Raw genomic sequence first — 15,015 nt, 5'->3', positions numbered from 1 at the left:
GGGCTTTGGTGTGACCAGAGTTATCTAATTACTTCACGACAGTCTACTCGCAACGATGTCATCGGCGTTATCGATAGTGCTGCCATCGATGTTTTGTCATCTCTAGCGAAAATTTCATGCGCCAAAAACGTAAACTAAAGACGAGCTCGTCAAATTATAACCCATTAAGTGCTACGGACTGGCTTACTGGCCCTTTTAAGTGAATAATAAAGGTCGGGGCAGCTGGAGAAATTGAGAGCTGCCCATAAAGTGAGAAAAAGAGAGAAGAGGCAACTCATAGTACAGCCGATGCTGCGCTGCGGCAGCGGAGCAAGAAGAAGAGCGGCAACGCTGCACTGTCCACGGCTTATAAACAACAAAAGGAATAAAGTCGCAGTTCAGAATTCAATTAATAAGTGCAACGTAATAGGCATGTTCAGAAAAAGTGCATAGTTCGTGGCAATAGCAAAAGGGAACGCATAAACTCCCAAAAGATGCAGGTAAGCAGTGTGTGAGGAATCAAAACAAAACGTCAACTCGTGAAATATTAAAGCCGTGCTTTTCGTCGCAAGAAGGCTAATTACTGTTTCTCTCCCATCCCCAGCAAATGGACGATCCGCCATCGCTGCCCGTGGGCACAGAGGTGAGTGCCAAGTATAAAGGCGCCTTTTGCGAGGCCAAGGTCAGCAAGGTGGTGCGCAACATCAAGGTGAAGGTGGCTTACAAGCAGGGTCTGGGCTCTGGCATCGTCTCCGACGACGCCATCAAGGCACCCACCGGCCAGTTGCGTGTGGGCGCCGTCGTGGAGGTGCGTCATCCGGATCGCAAGGAGATTGTGGAGGCAACCATAACCAAGATCCAGGATTGCTCCCAATACACGGTTGTCTTCGATGACGGCGACATTACAACGCTTAGAAGAACGGCTCTGTGCCTGAAGAGTGGGCGGCATTTCAACGAGAGTGAGACGTTGGACCAGCTGCCATTGACGCATCCGGAGCACTTTGGCAATCCCGTGGTGGGCGGACGCCGCGGACGGCGGCGGGGTCAGCTAAACGAGGATAGTTCCGATGACGATGACGAAAGCGATGCCAAGGAAGTGGTCAACGAGAAGGAGGAGAATATTGGCAAGGTGGTGTGCGTGGAGACCGAGTCCAAGAAGAAGGACAAGGAGAAATGGTTCCCCGCTCTCGTTGTGGCTCCCACAGCTCAGGTAAGTCGTTAATTTGTCGAATATTTCAATACAGAAACTAATAAAGTTGATTGCTATCCCACACACAGGCCACCGTTCGCATCCGCGTGAAGGACGAGTACCTGGTGCGCTCGTTTAAAGACGGCCGCTACTATACGGTCCCGAAGAAGGAGGCCACCGAGTTCACCCGCGAAGTGGCAAGCAAACAGGACGTGCCTGCTGTGCAGGCGGCCCTCGAGTTCCTCGACAGCAGTATCCTGCCGCCCCACTGGGATCGCGACTCACTGTTCGGCCTTTCGAATCTATCCAGCGACGACGAGGGAGAGATCGACTCGGACTCCTCCGACGACGAGCCGCACGAGGAGAAGGATCGTTTTGTGGCGCAGCTGTACAAGTATATGGATGACAGGGGGACGCCGCTCAACAAGGTGCCGTCCATTCAAAGTCGGGACGTGGACCTCTATCGACTCTTTCGCGCGGTGCAAAAGCGTGGCGGCTACAACCGTGTGACTTCCCAGAACCAGTGGAAGCTCATAGCCGTCCGCCTGGGCTTCACGCCGTGCACTGTTAGTGTGATGAACCTAGTGAAGCAGGCGTACAAGAAGTTCCTGCAGCCGTACGGCGACTTCCACCGCAAGCTCGGCTGCTCCATGCTGATGACCTCCCGGAACTCTAACCGCAGCAAGGGTAGGAGTCTGGTGCGCGCCAATTCTGTGGCCTCGCCCAAACCCACAGAAACAACGAAGACGGAAACCATCAGCAAATTGGCCCAGCCAAATCAAACAAACGTGGTTGCGGCGTCGTCCTCAAGTACAGCTTCAAGCTCGGCAGCAGCGACATCGGCGGCCACCCCAGTCAGAGCTGCGTCCACCGCCTCCCAATCAGCGGTCGAGGTAGAGTCCGAGGACACCAGCGAGTCCAGTGTTGTGGTTGATTTGCCAGCCAAGAAGCAGAGGAAAGGCTCGGCGGCCAGTAGCAATCAGCAAGGCAAGGTCAAGACCCTGGTGGAGAAGTACGAGGAGAAATCAACCGCAGCACAAGCTTCGTCATCCGCTGCAGGAGGCGGAAGCGGAGGAGCAGCTGCTACAGCGGGCTCGGGAACCAGCGGTTCGACTGCAGCCACAACAACACCAGCTGCGACGGGAGTAGCCTCGTCCTCATCCTCCACCACCAATTCAGCGACCCCATCGTTTTCCGCCGCCACACCTGGCGGTGGCGTCTCAGCCTCTGCAGCATTCGGCAAGGACACCGAATCGGATATGCCATTAGCCAAAATCAAGGCAGCTGCAGTAGCGGCGGCTGCCGCAACCAGAAACAACAGCATGGAGAAGGAGACGAACGTCAGCTCGGGCAGTAGCGCATCCGCCTCCAGCAAGGCCAATTCAGCTGAGATGCAACGCAGTCGGGATGCCTCGCCATCAGGTGAGTGAAAATGAGAATCTTAACTTTAGTTATTTGGTTAGATAGGAGTTGGTTGGATAGGAGTAACTCAAAGGATTGAATATTCTGTCTTTTATTTCTTAAGAGTTAGAAGAATCCTCAACCAAATCTGTCTCAGCAGGAGGAGTCTTGGCTATAGAGCTAGATCTAGACAACCTTAACCTTAACCTTGTGATAGGCATTAGCCAACACACCACGCAGATTCCAGATGTGTTCAAACTTCTCCGGCTGCACGTTGTACGCCGAGTCGACGGCCTTAGCCCAGATCTCCACGTCACCGCCTCCGGCCTTGCGCTGCGCCTCGGAGATGGGCAGGCGAGCGGTCCACAAGGACCAACCGTAGTGTCGGCCATCAGGACTGTCTTCCTGCTCCAATTCGGCAACATGCCAGCTCTTACCCTCGTCACTGGTTAGGTCCACTCGAACTATTTTCCTTCCACCGCCGCTCCACGCGTATCCCCTGACCGTGATGTGCCCATCGTCATCGTCCGGCCTTACCCTCGCTCCCGGTTGTGGTGTACAGATGGCAGAGGTGACCGGCATCGCCTGAATGGCATCCGACTTCCTAAAGTCCACGGTATCCCAGTCCGTGCTCGGACTGAAGCCCTTGTAGTCGTTTTGCTGCCAGTGGGAGTCCGATTCCTTATCAGCCACCACTATCCTCGTCAGCCACTTGACATTGCGCGCTCCCACGGTTCCGGGCACAATTACCCGAATGGGATACCCATGATCCCGGCTTAGCGGTTCGCCGTTCATTTCATAAGCCAGTATTACATCTCCGCGGGGATCCAGGGCTTTAGACAGGGGTATCGATGCCCCATAGGGATGGGAAGTGGGATCCAAGTCGGCGCCCTCGAATATGACGTGCTTGGACTCATCTGGCTGCACACCCTGCTTCCGCAGGACGTCGCAGAGTCGAGCTCCGGACCACTTGGCGTTGCCCACGGCTCCGGCACCCCAAGAAAGACCTGAAGAGTTTAGAATTCATAGGATTAAGTTGCAGAGTCTTTCACTCGACCATCTTACCCTTCACCGCCTTGACCTTGGTCATCTCGGACCGTCGATTTCCGCCGCACATTATGGCCGCCGTAACCGAGTGCTTGGGCAGAGCCTTGATCCCGTCAAGATTTAATGTCAGTGTACCCTTTTCCGACGACCCACTTTCGATTTCCAGCTCATAGTCCTTCGCACTAATCAGCGGCACCGGCAGATGGTTGCGCACATAGAAGAGCTCGTTGGGCGTGAGGAACTGGTCGGCCAGGAGTCCAATCGGTGGCTCAGCGTTGAAGGGTCGCTTCGAGGCGGGCTTCAATAGGACATGGCGCTCCGGCTCATTAGCCCATGGTGAGCCCAGCTCATTCTCTACTGCACTGACTCCAGGTGTCAGCTCCGCACCCTCCAGGTTGCCAATGCGAAAGCCCTCGAGCAACTCCAGCACCTCCAGGGTGTTGTGCTGCTGATAGATGGCCCAGAACGGGTCGATGGCACTGCCGGCGGCCATCAGAATCTTGTCGCCGCCCGGATGGTTGTCGGCAAAGTCTGTGACATCATATACTCCCAGGCCGTAAGTGATCCAGATTCCCTTTTCGGCACAATTGTAATGCTCCACCTGGTCGGTCTTGTAGTTGGGCAGATCCTTTCTGTGGGTTACATGCCAGAGACGAGCCCGAGCTTCCTGTTCATCCTCGCTCAATTCCCCCTTTGGCTCGGCCAGCACGGGTGTGCGTCCGTCGCTTAGCCAGTGGAAGCCCAAGGCAAGGCCTCCAGCCCAGTAGGCGGCATATAGCAATTTTTCTGTCCTACTGCCCGGTGAGCTCCATTTGTGACTATTCTGCTTCCACTGCTGCTCTTGGTGGTCATTGTTCCTGCTGCCGCCGCCGCTGGTGGTGGTGGTTGCCAAAAAGCGTCGGTGTGGCCGGTGGTGGGGCACCAGTCCCCTCAAGCTGCGCCACAGTAACCGCATGGTTATGTAACAGCCAAAAATCCAAGAACACTTTTCGCTTCGCCAAGCGAAATCTGAATTCCTAAGCTGCCGGTGCTGTGCCTCTTGTGCGTCTGCTTTGGCCCGGCTGTGATTGTTGTGGCGCAAGTCTGGATTTCGTGGCTTTCTATTGATATAAGTGCTATTTGTTTAGTGGCGACATTGGCCCCGGCACCCTCTGGCCCCCCAGTGAGCTCAGCGTTGGTTTAATTGATAAGCAATCTGCGAAAGCGCTAATTCTGGGCTGTTTTTATGTTTTCCTCTTCCTCCTCTTCTTTCGGCACGCACGCAAGTCACACCTGTTTTGCCGGACCACCATCGATAAAGCTATCGATAACTGCCGATTTATGTACATATACATATACATATATGCGTATATGTTTCGTGTAGGAGTCGTCGTCCAAAGTAAATTTCTAAAAATGAAAGTTAATCAAAGCATTAAAGTTAATGTAATAACGCACAAAAAGTGGGTTGATATGTGTATATATAGAAGATCGATGTATATTGAGACACTGCCAAACAAACACTTGTTGCTACGTGTTTTTGTTTTGTGTATTTATTGTGATAAGGAAAATGTAGTACGGTATCTTCTCTCTCGCTCTAATTCATTTATTTACATATAGAAATAATTATATGTGAAAATATGTAAACAAATCAATTTATCAGAAGATTAGTAGATTTTCCATATACTATATCCAATACTAATTATCTCCTGTCCTTTGCTTCCGCAGTCTCTGGTGGACCGCCTTCAGTTGCGGGTAGCACCTCCATTGCACCAGCTTCCAGCGCCCAGCCGCCGTCTACGAAGAAGGAGAAGCACCAGCGTACCAAGCAGACCGACAAGGATAAGGACAAGGAAAAGGACAAGGACAACAACAAGGACAAGGATAAAGACAAGGACAAGGAGGAGAAGCAGCCGGGCAGCGGTAAGCGTAAGAAGGAGAAAATTAGCGTGGAGAAGATCGATACGGGTGACTTTGTGGTCGGGATCGGCGACAAGCTGAAGGTAAACTACCATGAGAAGAAGTCACCGAGCTCACATGGCAGCACGTACGAGGCGAAGGTCATCGAGATCAGTGTCCAGCGTGGCGTGCCGATGTATCTGGTCCACTACACCGGCTGGAACAATCGGTACGATGAGTGGGTGCCTCGTGAGCGGATTGCCGAGAACTTAACCAAGGGCTCCAAGCAGAAGACCCGCACCATTAGCACGAGCAGTGCCAACAGTGGCAGCGGTGGAGGAGGTGGCTCCCTCTCTGTGCAGGGCTCCCTGCCACCCGGAGTAGCAGAGAAGCAGCAACAGCAGCAGCAGACCGCCAAGGAGGGTGGCTCAAAGATTCCGCCCTCGTCGGGACTTTCCTCTGGACCAGGAGTTTCCCCGTTGCCCGGATCCCTAGGTGGGGCCACCTCCACTCCCTCGCTGCTCTCCTCCACTGCGGTGAAGACCCCCACATCGGCTGGCGTCAAGCGTGGACGCGGTCGTAGCGACTCAATGCCGCCGCGCTCCACGACGCCCTCATCGGTGGTGGTCTCTGGCGGGGGTCGCACCAAATCTCCAGCTGCCTCGCAACAGCACCAGCAGCAGGGGATGAAGAAGCGGCCGACGCGCGTCTTGCCGGGAACCACCACGTCCCGCCGCACCTCAGACGCCTCGATGGCCACCGAGTCGGATTCGGACTCCGATGAGCCAGTGCGCCGACCAAAGAGGCAACAGTTAGCCAAAGAGAAGGCGCAAGTGGGAAAGCAGCAGCAGGGCAAGGGCCGCGCGGCCAGCAGTGCCTCCTCTACGGCCCCACCTAGGGAAGATCCCAGCGATGATTCCGAAGAGGACGACGAGGAAGAGGAGCCGCCGAAGCAGCAGCAGCAGTCAGTTTCCGCACGAGGAGGATCCCGAGCTGGCGGCAACCGAGCCATGAGCAGTGGCGCTGCCTCCGCCAAGGGGCGTGACTACGATCTCAGCGAGATTCGATCGGAACTGAAGGGATTCCAGCCGCAGCTCCTCACAAATACCCTGCCCAACGAAGAGCGCAAGAAGGATGCCGCCATTAAGACCGAGTCGTCGTCGTCATCGTCCGCCGCCGAGCCAGCCGCTCTGCTGCAGGACGTCGTCAAGAAGGAGCCAGGAAAGCTGGAGTCCTCGGCTAAGAGTCGCAGTTCCACCGAAATGTCTTCTGAAACAGAATCGTATGCGGACGAGGACTCACAGTCCTCTGACTACCGCAAGCAACCGAAGGGAGCCGGCAAGCGGGAGCCCATAATGGGCACCACTCCCTCGAAATTGCAGCAAGATCAGCTCATGCCCAAGCGCGAACTGTCGGCTGTCAAGGAGGAGCCAGCGCTAAAAGTGGAGCCGAAAGCGGAGCCAAAAACCGAGGACGAGCCGACACCAAAGAACAAGCCACCCTTCCTATCGGGGGCGGACATTAAACCCACCACCCTGATAGCTCCAGCTAGATTTGGGAACACCTCCGCTCCCTCGGTCCAAGCTCCGGCCGCCACTGGCTCTTCCACAGCCAAATACACGTCGGTGATTGTGGAGAAACTACTGACATTCGGCGGCAAGAAGTCGGCAGGCACGGAGCAGCAGCATCTGTCTATGAAGAAGACGGCCGTGGCAGCGGGCGGCAGTCAGGAATCGAAGAAGTTCGCCGAACCGGTAGCAAGCCTGAAAGTGGAGCTACCGGCAGCCTGTTCGCCTTCATCCTCCTCCTCGTCGTCCAGTTCGTTCTGCTCGAGCGGATCGGGGAGCGGTAGCTCCAGCTCGGCCACTCGCTCCTTGCCGGACATGAGTAAGCTGGAGATCAGCAGTGGAACAACTGCGTCGGCTGTAGCAGCAGGAGCACCCTCAACGAGTACTCCGGCCAGTGCATGCGGCAGCTCCTCGGGCCCCAGCACCGGCCCCTCCGTCAAGGAAAGCAAGTACAGCAGTAGCAGTGGCGGAGCTGCAGCAGCGGCAGCAGCAGGATCGGGACTAAACATGCGCAAGCTACTGTCCTCGGACGTCTATGAGTTTAAGGACACGGAACCGTTTGAGTTTGAGAAGCGCATCTCGCCCATGGCCTCGGTGGGGGCAACAGGAACTGGTACAGCTGGAGCGGGAGCAGCTGCCCCCGGAGCAGTAGTTGCCTCGGTAATCACCGCTGTGTTGCCGCCAACAGCGGGCGCAGGAGCAGGAGCATCCGCACCGGGATCAGCCACAGCTACGGCCACATCCTCTGGCGGCGCTGCTGTTGTGGTCAGCTCGGCAGCCAGGAAGCAAGCCCTGAAGGCCAGCGCCATGCAGCATAGCCTAGAAGTGCACCAGCTACACCAGCCCTCTTCCTCCGCCGGTTATGGTCCCATTTCGAGCGGAGCGTTAACCGGATTGACAGCTGCCGCCAAGCCGAAGAAGAGAGGATCACCGCTTAAGGAAGCTTCTCTGGGTCTGGAAAAGAGCAAGACCCCAAAGCTAGACAGGGACCAAGTCCAACAGATGGACTCGAAGCCGCAACAGCTGACGCCACCCACCTTAAAGGTGCCCCAGTCGGGGGGTGGACAACTAACGCCCTCTGGTGTGGCAAATCCAGTCAAGATGCACACGCCACCAGGAGTGGGAGCAGGGTCTGCTGCATTGAGTACAACGCCGACGGCCACGAGCGCCGCCAACACTTCGTCGTCTATGGCCATTCCCGTCCAGCTGACCCCACATCATGCGACGCCCTTCGATGCCCTGAGAAAGTCGCCCAGCTTCAACCTCAACATCACCGCCCTGAACGAGGAGTTGGCGCAGACGGTCCAGGAAACCACGCGAGCACTCACGGATGCCCTGCAGCCACCGCCAACGACGCCCGTGGCTATACCAGTACCTGTGCCCGGGATTCCGACGATTGTGCCCACGGCCTCAGCCGCCCTCAGCTGTCCTGGCACACCGCCAACAGGACCTAGTTCCGCCGCCGCTGTGGCCGCCTCCCCCAAGCTGAGCACTCCACCGCAGGCGCCCAAGCAGCCTGCCGCTCCCCACATCGTGGGCAGTCCCTTCATTGAGACGCGCAACGTGTTTGAGCTGAGTACCTCCAACGAAGGCAGTGGCTATAGTTCCGGAGAGTCCAAGGACAACAAATTCGAGAAGCTGGAGAATGTGAAGATCCTTCTGGCCGGCGCAGCCGGACCCTTTGATCTCGACGCCGGCAGCTACGAGCAGAAAACAAGCTCCATTGCGGACAAGGTCCTCAAGGCTATCAGTCAGAAGAAGGAGGAAGTGGAGAACAGCAAGAGCAAACCGGCCGCGGCATCATCGGTGGTGGAAGCCACAGTTACCGCTAAGCCAGCGGCGACGGAGGATATACCTCCGCCCAAGCTGGAGCCGAGCAGCAGCCAGTCCATTAAGCTGGTTACCTTGAAGCTGTTGAGCGAGCCACTCAAGATCCAGACGGGTCCACTGTTAGGCGAGCTGTATCGACCCGGGCCGGCTACCAGTAGTCCGGAGACTAAGTCCATACTGGAATCCTCGTTGCCGGCGAAGAACAGTGAGCTGAGCGAAACTATTCAGAAGCTGGAATGCGCCATACAGCAGCGAAAGACCCCGGTAGGTGGAGCTCACTCGCTGGCCAGCTCCAACGCCGGCACACCGCCCACCGCACACACGCCTAACTCGACGGCCACCGCGGGACCGGGATTCTCCGACGACGAGTCCATAGACAGCACCGATTCCGAGCAGAGGTTGGTCATCGAGGATGTGATAGCAGAGGAGCACACCACCACCACGACGACCGGAGAACAGAAGAGCCCGGGTTCGGGGCAGGAGGAGGGTCAGACCACGGCTACTATGGTGACAGCGGGCACTTCCGCTGAGACGGAGGCCACCAGCAGCAGCAATGCCACGCCACCGGTCTCTGCACCCGTGAAGCTGGAACTTGGCGCCGCTGGGAAAGCCCTGCCCGGTATTCAGGCGCCGATTCCCCTGAAGCTCACCGATGGCGGCAGCTCCTTTGCAGGCAAGCTGACTGCTGTTGTGACTCAACCCCCGCCACTGGCCAAGCTTCAGCAATCGGAGGACTCAACCAAGACGACCCTCAGTTCTTTCGGTATTCCCATCGTCGTACCCGAGATCCCCGCCTCCGTGGTGGTGGCCACTCCAGCTCTTATGGTTGCCTCTGTCCCAAGCTCCGCGTCCTCTTCATCGGTGATGCGTCCAAGTCCCGGTTCTACTTCAAGCTCACCCGCAGCTGCAGCCGGCACACCCGTCTTGATCTCACCCAAGGCCTTCCAGTCGGCCTCGAAAGTGGGTGCCGCTGATGTGTCCGGCGGTGGACTGCTCTTAAAAACCTATACGGGCGTCGGCGGTAGTGGAGTGGTAACGACTACCGTAGTGGCACCCGTTGTGCCCTCGAATTTTGCCCAACATCAGGGACAGCAGCAGCAACAGCAGGCCACCGGTGTGCTCCAAGCAGCGCCAGAGATCCCCAGCGGCTACATAATCGATCCGGAGAGTGGAGCAGAGGTCCCTATCAACTCGCCCGTGGTGGCCCGTCCGTTTGTAATGCATGCCGTCGGCAAGGAGATCTTCAATGTGGCGGCACCGGCTGGCTCCCCCCTGATCAGTGATCCCCACAACGATCAGTCCATCAACTTGCTCTGCGAAGAGACTATTCCCGGCAGTCCGGCGCCAAACTACGGTGGCAAAGAGGACCAGTTACTGCCCGCCTCCATTGGCCCCACGTTGGCCATCGTCTCTGGGGTTACTCCGCTGCCGTCGGATGCCCCGCCAGCAGCAGGAGCTATGGCTACTGCTCTCCAGCAGCAGCCACAAACACAGCAAATGCAGCAACAGTCGGCCTCGGAGGTGGTGAACCCCTCGGCCACCAATAGTTCCCCGGACTCGGCCAGCCAGGAGGATGAGAGTGGCGAGGAGACGCAGAAAAAGAACCCAGAGCACGGACACGAGCTCGAAGACCCCACGGGACTGAGCAAGCGCAAGCGCACCCGGAAACAGGTGCCCATGAGCGCCCAGGCAACGGCTGCCGTTGCCGCTCAGCTGCAGTCCCTGGGCAAGCGGCGTCGCCAGGTGTCCGGGATGCGTAGCCAGAAGACAACCACAACGACAGGTGAGTGTAGGTGGGTTAGAAGTGAAATGGAAGAAATATTAATGGAATCTCTGTTCCCCGACCCTCTGCAGCTGGCTCCGATACGGACGACAACTCGGACAATATTATGCCCATCGCAGGACAGCAACAGCAGCAGCAGGTGCAGCAACGACAGAGTGCCCGCCACCAGCTGATGTTGCCCCAGGCCAGCACCCAGTTGCAGCAGCAGCAGCAACAGCAACTGCAGCAACAATTGCAGCAGTCGATCGTGGGCAACCAGCCCGGAGTGCGTCCCTGTCCCTACAACTTCCTCGTGGAGCTGGGTAAGTTCTTCAACTTTGCTTCTCCCATCCGTATCCTTAATATTTTCCTTTTCTTTTCAATCGTAGATCCCGCTCTTAGCTCCGACGAGTGCATCACGATCCTGCGCAAGCAGATCCAGGACCTACGAAAGGCTTACAACACCATCAAGGGTGAACTGGCCGTCATCGATCGGCGTCGCAAGAAGCTGCGGCGTCGCGAGCGCGAGAAAAAGCAACAGCAGATGCAGAGCCAGCAGCAGCAGGGCAAGCTGTGTGCCTAAAATTGGTCTCCCACCCACCACACACACACCCAGGATAAGTGCAAATAAGAAGGCAAAAGGTTAAAGCAAGCAAACAAGTGAGAGGGAGCATATACAATTGTACAATATCTTTTAACTTTTATTTTTTTTTCGCTCCTCTTGCTAATTAGTTTATAAAACAGTGATTAAGTAAACGTCGAAATTTATGTAGGGTTTTATAAAAATACATTTAACAAGATGTATACACTGTCTAAGCAGAAATAACCGAAGAGATTTTATTTATGGGACGTAACTGGTGATATTAATACATTGAGAGAAGTCCAATTGAAATCTCGAAAGTAATGTAATGTCGAAACTATAAAGCTTATTTAAAAAGAAGAACCCCCATTTACAATTAACGAAACTAATGCTAAAACCTTTTAAAATTTTTAAACTGCTTTATTTTTCATTGTAACAATTTTTGTAATCAGTTTTCGAGTTTTCAGATTTACGAAACGGAATAGCCTCCCTCGAGCAGAATGTGATGGCCATTGACGAAGGTGGACTTGCTGCTCAGCAGATAACCGGTAGCGTCCACCACCTCGTGCACCTCGCAGAAACGATTCAGCGGTATGTGGGCCAACAGGGGACCGCTTTTGGCCGGATCCGTCCAGTTGTCGCGTCCCATTTTGGTCAGCACCACAGTGGGATTGACCGAGTTAACGCGGATCTTGCGAGGACCGAGTTCGAGGGCCAGTGACTTGGTCAGCGAATCGAGAGCCGCCTTGGTGGCACTGTAGGCGGTGTGGCCGGCAAAGGATCGCGAAGATGCAATCGAGGACACGTTGACAATGGAGGCACCATCCCGCAGGCGTGGCAGAAGGGCCTGGGTTACATTGAACACGGCCTTGATGTTGACATCAAAGTGGCTGCAAAGAGAACATCATTATTCCTTTAACTAAGCTGACATGTTAATCCTGAAACTTACGTGTCAAAGTCCTGCTCAGTGAGCTCCTCAAACGGTTTGATTATGGCCACTCCGGCATTGTTCACCAATCCGTCCAGCAGTGGGACCTTGGCCAAGACCTCACGCACCTTCTGCCACTCGCTAAGGTCCAGCTGCAGCGGCTGGATGTGTTTCGGATCAAAGGAAACCAATTCCTTGAGCTGCTCCTCCTTCCTGGCCACCGCAATGACGCTGACGCCAGAGCTGGCCAGCTGCTTAACTAGAGCCTGGCCAATGCCGGCCCCAGCACCGGTCACCAGGATTACCTTGCCAGCGAGATCGGTCCACATGCTGCTTCTTTAAAATATATATATTATATATGTTGCTCCGAGTTGATTGGGATCGCTAGCAGAACTGGAAATGTACTGTTTACCTCTTATCAAAGCACTAATCTCCAGCCGGTCGGTCGGGAGCTTTCCTCGGAGATCAGAGAATTGTAGAGTCCGAGCTTTGGCTCTCCCGACTAGGGCGTTTAAGGTCGTTTCTCGATCGTGGAGGCAGGGAGGGAGGTGCCCCCCTAAAGCTATAAATACATCTGGATCCGGATTTGAGAGCACTCCTCATCTGAGCTAAACTGGATTCTTGGCTGATTAGAGGTTTAATTAAAACAATGGAAAAGTTTCAAGATGGAGACTTTAACAAATAATAAGTAATTAGCAACTTTATATTGTCCTATATAGTCTGACCGGCAATATGCTGAATGCAATGTATTGAAAGTGTTATATTACTCAAATACTTTATAGGCGCGCCATATGTGCTATCGATAACGATAAATTAATCAGTCTGGCAGCACCATGGTCATTCAATGTGACCAGTCCCATGAAAGTAATATCCTCTCTTTTTAGACTAGTTTTGGTTTTATAACTGGAAAGCCAGGCGGGCACACTGCATCTTTCGCATCAATGTTTTGCCGACAACAAATTAGTTTTTCAATGATTTACTAACTTAAAAAGTGAAAGAAATGGCGCAAACGCAACCCACAGGTACGTTCTGGCCCAGTTAGTAGTTGCTGCCATTGGAGTAATCAAAATCCCTAACTCTCTCCCCGATTAGCAGCCAAACGCGTGAAGCTGGAGAAGCCGGCTCATTCGGTAGAGGAAGATGGTAAATATAAGTGAAAATTCCGAATTAAATGAAGGAGGGGGAAACTAATCGTGTCTTCCCGCGACAGAGACGCCCTCCGTCTTCAATCCCAAGTACAGGGTATGCCCCTACCTGGACACCATCAACCGGAACATGCTGGACTTTGATTTCGAGAAGCTGTGCTCCATCTCGCTGACCAGGATCAATGTGTACGCTTGCCTGGTGTGCGGTAAGTACTTCCAGGGGCGCGGCACCAACACCCACGCGTACACGCACTCAGTGGGTGAGGCACACCACGTGTTCCTCAACCTGCACACCCTGCGGTTCTACTGCCTGCCCGACAATTACGAGATTATCGACTCCTCGCTGGACGACATCAAGTATGTGCTTAACCCGACGTTCCTGCGGCAAGAAATAGCCCAGCTAGACCAACAGCAGCCAAAGCACTCGCGCACCGTGGACGGAGTGCTCTATTTGCCAGGCATTGTCGGCTTGAACAACATCAAGGCTAACGACTACTGCAACGTGGTGCTGCACGCCCTCTCCCACGTGGGCCCGCTGCGGGATTACTTCTTGCGGGAGCAGAACTATGCGCACATCAAGAGACCACCAGGTGACTCCATGTTCACGCTCGTCCAGCGCTTCGGCGAGCTAATGCGAAAGATGTGGAATCCGCGCAACTTCAAGGCGCACGTCTCGCCCCACGAGATGCTCCAAGCGGTGGTGCTATGGTCCAGCAAGCGATTCCAAATCACCGAGCAGGGCGACCCCATCGATTTCCTCTCCTGGTTCCTCAACACCCTGCACCGTGCCATGAAGGGGACCAAGCAACCGAATTCGTCCATACTCTACAAGATCTTTCTGGGCGAAATGCAGATATACACGCGCAAGATACCGCCCGTGGAGCTGGATGACAAGGCCAAGGCGGAGCTGCTGGCCACCGACGAGTACAAGGACCAGGTGGAGCATACTAACTTCATCTATCTCACCTGCGATCTGCCACCGCCGCCGCTGTTCATCGACGAGTTCCGCGAGAACATCATTCCACAGGTGAATCTCTACCAGCTGCTGGGCAAGTTCAACGGCAGCGCGGAGAAGGAGTACAAGACATACAAGGACAACTTTATGAAGCGCTTCGAGATCACCCGCCTGCCGCAGTTCATCATTCTGTACATTAAGCGGTTCACCAAGAACACCTTCTTCCTAGAGAAGAATCCCACCATTGTCAACTTCCCGATCAAGTGAGCCATTTTTGCTAAATATTTACTGTAACGAACTAATCCAATCTGCGTTTCAGGAACGTGGACTTTGGCGACATTCTGGGCATGCGGAAACGGGACACAAACGTGAAAGATACGAAATACAATCTGGTGGCTAACATTGTCCACGATGGCGACCCGAAGAAGGGCACCTATCGTGCTCACATCCTGCACAAGGCCAACGGGCAGTGGTACGAGATGCAGGATCTGCATGTCACCGAAATTCTACCCCAGATGATCACACTCACCGAGTCCTACATACAGATTTACGAGCGATGTGCGGACACCTCCTGATCCCTCCGCCATTCAACGTACTTTAAGCTGGGTGTGTGTATGGTTTTTATTAGTAATTATAATATGATCCCGACCAGCATCCAAATAAATAAGTAGGCAAAAAGTGAAGTGAACTAGAGACGTGTGCTGCAGATTTTAATTGGTTTAGTGGCGGACCCATCCAAGGACCCAGCATCAGCTG

The 15,015-nt window shown here is 54.7% G+C and overlaps 4 protein-coding genes across 6 annotated transcripts; 2 read left to right on the top strand and 2 right to left on the bottom strand.

Moving 5' to 3' along the window:
• The first annotated feature begins 3 nt into the window (after positions 1 to 3).
• Positions 4 to 11,474, top strand: htk (AT-rich interaction domain hat-trick). Of its 2 annotated transcripts, XM_020947019.2 has the most exons (6): positions 4 to 479; positions 584 to 1,189; positions 1,258 to 2,590; positions 5,321 to 10,672; positions 10,744 to 10,974; positions 11,041 to 11,474. In XM_020947019.2, the coding sequence occupies exons 1-6, from the start codon at positions 474 to 476 to the stop codon at positions 11,232 to 11,234; spliced, it is 7,722 nt and encodes a 2,573-aa protein (XP_020802678.2). In that variant the 5' UTR covers positions 4 to 473; the 3' UTR covers positions 11,235 to 11,474. The 2 variants fall into 2 exon arrangements, with proteins under 2 accessions (XP_020802678.2, XP_086691789.1); XM_086835663.1 differs by lacking the exons at positions 4 to 479; positions 584 to 1,189; positions 1,258 to 2,590 and adding an exon at positions 4,941 to 5,055.
• Positions 2,666 to 4,932, bottom strand: shop (sulfite oxidase). Its single transcript, XM_020947021.2, has 2 exons — positions 3,635 to 4,932; positions 2,666 to 3,576 (listed from the first exon to the last, which is right to left on the bottom strand). The coding sequence occupies exons 1-2, from the start codon at positions 4,569 to 4,571 to the stop codon at positions 2,756 to 2,758; spliced, it is 1,758 nt and encodes a 585-aa protein (XP_020802680.2). The 5' UTR covers positions 4,572 to 4,932; the 3' UTR covers positions 2,666 to 2,755.
• A 156-nt stretch (positions 11,475 to 11,630) lies between the features above and the next one.
• Positions 11,631 to 12,565, bottom strand: LOC110179463 (L-xylulose reductase). Its single transcript, XM_020947022.2, has 2 exons — positions 12,181 to 12,565; positions 11,631 to 12,121 (listed from the first exon to the last, which is right to left on the bottom strand). The coding sequence occupies exons 1-2, from the start codon at positions 12,486 to 12,488 to the stop codon at positions 11,701 to 11,703; spliced, it is 729 nt and encodes a 242-aa protein (XP_020802681.1). The 5' UTR covers positions 12,489 to 12,565; the 3' UTR covers positions 11,631 to 11,700.
• Positions 12,566 to 12,733: 168 nt separating this feature from the next.
• Usp39 (ubiquitin specific protease 39) lies at positions 12,734 to 14,954 on the top strand. 2 transcript variants are annotated; one of them, XM_086835666.1, is made up of 6 exons: positions 12,734 to 12,847; positions 13,044 to 13,181; positions 13,252 to 13,302; positions 13,370 to 14,522; positions 14,579 to 14,867; positions 14,928 to 14,954. In XM_086835666.1, exons 2-5 carry the CDS (start codon positions 13,160 to 13,162, stop codon positions 14,832 to 14,834), a joined length of 1,482 nt encoding a protein of 493 aa, XP_086691792.1. In that variant the 5' UTR covers positions 12,734 to 12,847; positions 13,044 to 13,159; the 3' UTR covers positions 14,835 to 14,867; positions 14,928 to 14,954. The 2 variants fall into 2 exon arrangements, with proteins under 2 accessions (XP_086691792.1, XP_086691793.1); XM_086835667.1 differs by having other exon boundaries at positions 13,255 to 13,302; positions 14,579 to 14,947.
• Positions 14,955 to 15,015: the final 61 nt, after the last annotated feature.

The sequence above is a fragment of the Drosophila serrata genome, unplaced genomic scaffold (genome assembly GCF_035046125.1).
Source record: "Drosophila serrata isolate PLE 108 unplaced genomic scaffold, ASM3504612v1 contig_276, whole genome shotgun sequence".
Taxonomy (NCBI): domain Eukaryota; kingdom Metazoa; phylum Arthropoda; class Insecta; order Diptera; family Drosophilidae; genus Drosophila; species Drosophila serrata.
The sequence above is the reverse complement of the archived record's forward strand: the minus strand, read 5'-3'. Positions and strand labels throughout refer to the sequence as shown.